This window comes from Gigantopelta aegis, chromosome 4, assembly GCF_016097555.1.
Source record: "Gigantopelta aegis isolate Gae_Host chromosome 4, Gae_host_genome, whole genome shotgun sequence".
NCBI lineage: Eukaryota > Metazoa > Mollusca > Gastropoda > Neomphalida > Peltospiridae > Gigantopelta > Gigantopelta aegis.
The window spans coordinates 55,345-60,334 of record NC_054702.1 but is presented as its reverse complement, the minus strand read 5'-3'; the positions used below and the strand labels follow the sequence as shown (position 1 = coordinate 60,334).

General features: G+C 40.9%; 1 protein-coding gene across 2 annotated transcripts in view; it reads right to left on the bottom strand.

The window, feature by feature from the left end:
* Positions 1 to 590: 590 nt before the first annotated feature.
* The window catches only part of LOC121369714 (blood vessel epicardial substance-like), a 52,774-nt gene continuing 48,374 nt past the window's right edge, over positions 591 to 4,990 (bottom strand). For both annotated transcript variants that reach the window (XM_041494766.1, XM_041494767.1), the window contains exons 4-5: positions 4,677 to 4,956; positions 591 to 2,491 (exon numbers count right to left, since the gene is read on the bottom strand). In XM_041494766.1, coding sequence (XP_041350700.1) covers positions 2,427 to 2,491; positions 4,677 to 4,956 — 345 coding nt within the window. In that variant the 3' untranslated portion in view covers positions 591 to 2,426. The remainder of the gene's footprint in view (positions 2,492 to 4,676; positions 4,957 to 4,990) is intronic.

Sequence of the window (4,990 nt, the reverse complement as noted above, 5' to 3'; positions counted from 1 at the left end):
TGAACATGCGAATGTCACTAGTAAACTACAGGTCTGAACATGTGAATGTTACTAGTAAACTACTCGTCCAGGGCATATTAGGTAGTGACCTCTTTGTTTGTTGGACGGGATTAGCTCAGTCGGTTAAGCGCTCGCCTGAGGTGCATCCGTTCAACTGATTGGGTTTTTTTGTCGTTCCAACCAGTGCACCACAAGTGGACAAAGGCCGTGGTATGTACTATCCTGTCTGTGGGAAAGTGCATATAAAAGATCCCTTGCTGCATTAGGATAAAAGTAGCGGGTTTCCTCCGTTGACTACGAGTTACCAAATGTTTGACATTCAATAGCCGATGTTTAATTAAACACTGTGCTCTAGTGGTGTCGTTAAACACAACAAACTTCTTCGTTTCTTTGGTGTTGTTTTTATTGTAGGATTTTTTGTTTGTTGTTGTTGGAGGCGGATTTAGGGGGGTTGAGGGATTATTATTTTTGTAAACGTTAAAATCACCGCCGTGCCCTCCCCACGCCGTATTAGGGGCAGGGTCTAAGGCGGTTGTTGTTTGTTCTAATCTAGGGGAATTACAAAATACGGGAAACAATTATTAAGTTCAGAAATATTATAAATTTATTCACTTGAAAAATAGATTACAAAATAATAATAATAATAATAATAATAATAATAATAATAACAATAATATCCAATAAACATTTCTGTAGAAAATATAACAATCACTCTGGTCTTCATTGAATAGTTTTACGAGCAGTGGGCGGGGTCGAATGGGCGCCGCCGAGTGGGCGGGGCCAAGATGGCGCTATATATGGATATTCAGGAACATATTTAAAGCATTTTTCACAGTGAATTTTTTTTTATCTTCATCTGTTGAACTCGTTATGATAAAGCTGTTGCCCTCCGCCTTGAAACCGTCAACAAATAGGCTCTGTTATAACTGTGAGTTGCGCTCACTCCCGAGATAATCCCACTGGAGTTGATAATGTGATACACTTCCAATATTACACCTTATCTTTTCAACCAAAAAAGTAGAGTCAAACGACTAAGAGATATACTAATCATTTTGCCCACAGCTGAGAGTATGCTTATGAATGCACATGAGTCCGAAAAAAAAAATCTAGATTGGTTTACATTTTCAAGAATTAGACTGATACCATATGTAAGTAATTGAGTAGAACACATAGAGAGTGAAACTATTAGCATCTACCTCAATAACACGTATAATTATCACAGGAACGGGTAAACACGGCAATCTGAGAATAGCTTTATGACAGACATATCACACTTGTTCGGAGCTTTTTGTAACATTTATTATAATAGACAGTTTTATCCTCTTCATAAGTCTTATATATTATGTTTCTAATTAAGTGTTTCTCCAGCATCATATGTCTAACATCAAATGACGAAGAAGAAAGAAGACGACAAAACTATGAAGAATACAAAATACAAACGTATAATATATAGATGCGTATCAAATGTTGACACTTCAAAATGTTTACTCCACGTTGGCAGAGAGATTTGGGCACCTTAGAACACGAAGAAGGATGAGAAGAAGAAGATAACGAAGAAGAAACGGAAGAGACAGTAATAGATACAAACTATATAGAACTAGTAGGGGATTTTAAAAAGATAGAAAGACAGAATTAAACACATCTATGTTTAATGCTGGCACGGCAAGATGATTTCATCACAGCTCTGTTCAGACATTGTTCAACGCACGATGTCAGTTCACATGGTTGGCGAGTTATGTGTAAGGTGTTTCACTGTTCACATCACAGTCAAACACTCGTGTGTTCAGCGCACGATGACTGTTGATTAATGTGTAATATACGTCAGTGATCACGTCATAATCTCGTTTGTTCACTATAAGATCCATTTCTGCTGCTGATTGTTGAGTGGTGTGTAATATATGTTACTGTTCACGTCATACAGTCATACACTCGTGTATTTAATGAACGATACAGTTCAGTGTATAATACAGTTCCGATCATTGCTAACTGATGTGCAGTGTTCACATCATGCACTGGTTTGTGCAGTGTTCACATCATACGCTGGTCTGTGCAGTGTTCACATCATACACTGGTTTGTTCAGTGTTCACATGGTATGCTGGTTTGTCCAGTGTTCACATCATACACTGGTTTGTTCAGTGTTCACATCATACACTGGTTTGTTCAGTGTTCACATCATACACTGGTTTGTTCAGTGTTGACATGGTACGCTGGTTTGTTCAGTGTCCATGTCATACTCTTGATTGTTCAGTGGTTACATCATACACTCGTTTGTTCATTGTTCACATCACACACTCGTTTATTCAGTGTTCACATCATACACTGGTTTGTTCAGTGTTCACATCATACACTGTTTCTTTTCAGTGTTCACATCATACACTCGTTTGTTCAGTATTCACATCATTCACTGGTTTGTTCAGTATTCACATCATACACTCGTTTGCTCGTTTAATGGTTTCACTTTCAAACTGGAACTCCTTGGTGGACGATTCACTGAAAGGTCAAAATGTTTTAAAGTGAGGAATGAATGTTTAAATATGATGGCAGTGATGAATGAACGTTTAAATATGATGGCAGTGAGGAATGAACGTTTAAATATGATGGCAGTGAGGAATGAACGTTTAAATATGAAGCAGTGAGGAATGAACGTTTAAATATGATGGCAGTGAGGAATGAACGTTTAAATATGATAGCAGTGAGGAATGAAGGTTTAAATATGATGACTACGGAACTGAGAAATAAAGAACCAGCAAATGACGAATTCCACAAAGAGCGAATTTCAAGTTTCAGAAGTATCCATACCAGAAGTGGGAGGAGCTTGCGAGGCAGTATTACAATAACTGCTATACATAAAATATCAATAAATAATTTGTAATCAAAACCCATTCTGTTGACCAAGTAGCAATTATATCGTAATAATTGTAATTATACAAATATATAAATTTTATAAAATGTTGGACCCCAGGATGCAAATGGAATCAATGTCTAACTAAACTACAGCACACCGCTTATCTTGTGTTGGTTTGTTTATTACATAAACCCAATGTACTACATTTTGCATGTATACCAACAAGACGACCAGTTGTGTGGAATCAATGTACTACATAATGCATGTATACCAACAAGACGACCAGTTGTGTGGAATCAATGTACTACATAATGCATGTATCCCAACAAGACGACCAGTTGTGTGGAATCAATGGCTAACTAAACTGTAGCACATCACTTATCTTGTGTTGGTTTGTTTACTACATCAACCCAATGTACTACATAATGCATGTATACCAACAAGACGACCAGTTACAGATGTCAGTCTGAGAGAGTGACATTGCGTGACACTGTGTCCCACGATACTGCAGATGTCAGTCTGAGAGAGTGACACCGTGTGGCACGATACTGCAGATGTCAGTCTGAGAGAGTGACACTGTGTGGCACGATACTGCAGATGTCAGTCTGAGAGAGTGACACTGTGTGGCACGATACTGCAGATGTCAGTCTGAGAGAGTGACATTGCGTGATACTGTGTGCCACGATACTGCAGATGTCAGTCTGAGAGAGTGACACTGTGTGCCACGATACTGCAGATGTCAGTCTGAGAGAGTGACACTGTGTGGCACGATACTGCAGATGTCAGTCTGAGAGAGTGACACTGTGTGGCACGATACTGCAGATGTCAGTCTGAGAGAGTGACACTGTGTGCCACGATACTGCAGATGTCAGTCTGAGAGAGTGACACTGTGTGGCACGATACTGCAGATGTCAGTCTGAGAGAGTGACACTGTGTGCCACGATACTGCAGATGTCAGTCTGAGAGAGTGACATTGCGTGACACTGTGTGCCACGATACTGCAGATGTCAGTCTGAGAGAGTGACACTGTGTGGCACGATACTGCAGATGTCAGTCTGAGAGAGTGACATTGCGTGACACTGTGTGCCACGATACTGCAGATGTCAGTCTGAGAGAGTGACACTGTGTGCCACGATACTGCAGATGTCAGTCTGCGAGAGTGACACTGTGTGCCACGATACTGCAGATGTCAGTCTGAGAGAGTGACACTGTGTGGCACGATACAGCAGATGTCAGTCTGAGAGAGTGACACTGTGTGGCACGATACTGCAGATGTCAGTCTGAGAGAGTGGCACTGTGTGCCACGATACTGCAGATGTCAGTCTGAGAGAGTGACACTGTGTGCCACGATACTGCAGATGTCAGTCTGAGAGAGTGACAATGTGTGGCACGATACTGCAGATGTCAGTCTGAGAGAGTGACACTGTGTGACACTGTGTGGGACGATACTGCACCTCATCATACTCTTGTACTTGCAGTTATTCTTTTTTCTTTCTTTTTCTTTTCTTTCTTTTTTATTGGTTTTATTATGTATTTTGTGTCGCCTATTATATTATACACATAAGGTGTACATAATTTATATTGGCCTTCAACTCGAGTTATGCCACTGTCTCACACTGACAGGAACGGTGTTCTCTTTTGTCTTTTGGAATATAATAACTGTAAATCATTGAGAACCTGACGAGTCTTGATAAACTAACACTCACCAACGCGGATATTGTCGAGTCTCGATAAACTGATGTTGGAGTCTTGATAAACTAACACTCACCAACGCTGAGATTGTCGAGTCTCGATAAACTGATGTTGGAGTCTTGATAAACTAACACTCACCAACGCTGAGATTGTTGAGTCTCGATAAACTGATGTTGGAGTCCTGGTGGACGAGGCTGTTTCTGAGGTTCACCATGGACGACTGTCGACTGGGCAGCGTGCGCATGTAGTCCGGGTTCGCCAGCAGCTGCTCCTGGATCTGGTACAGCTTCTGGCAGATGTCCTTCCCTATGATGTACCTGAACGCAGTGCGCAAATCCGGGTTTTCGTCCAGGTGGTCCTGTAGGGCGGGGAACTGCCAGGTAAGAAGACTGCTCTCCTGTAACACGGTGATCGTCACCTGCAGACAACATATTCAAATAGAAAATTCTACA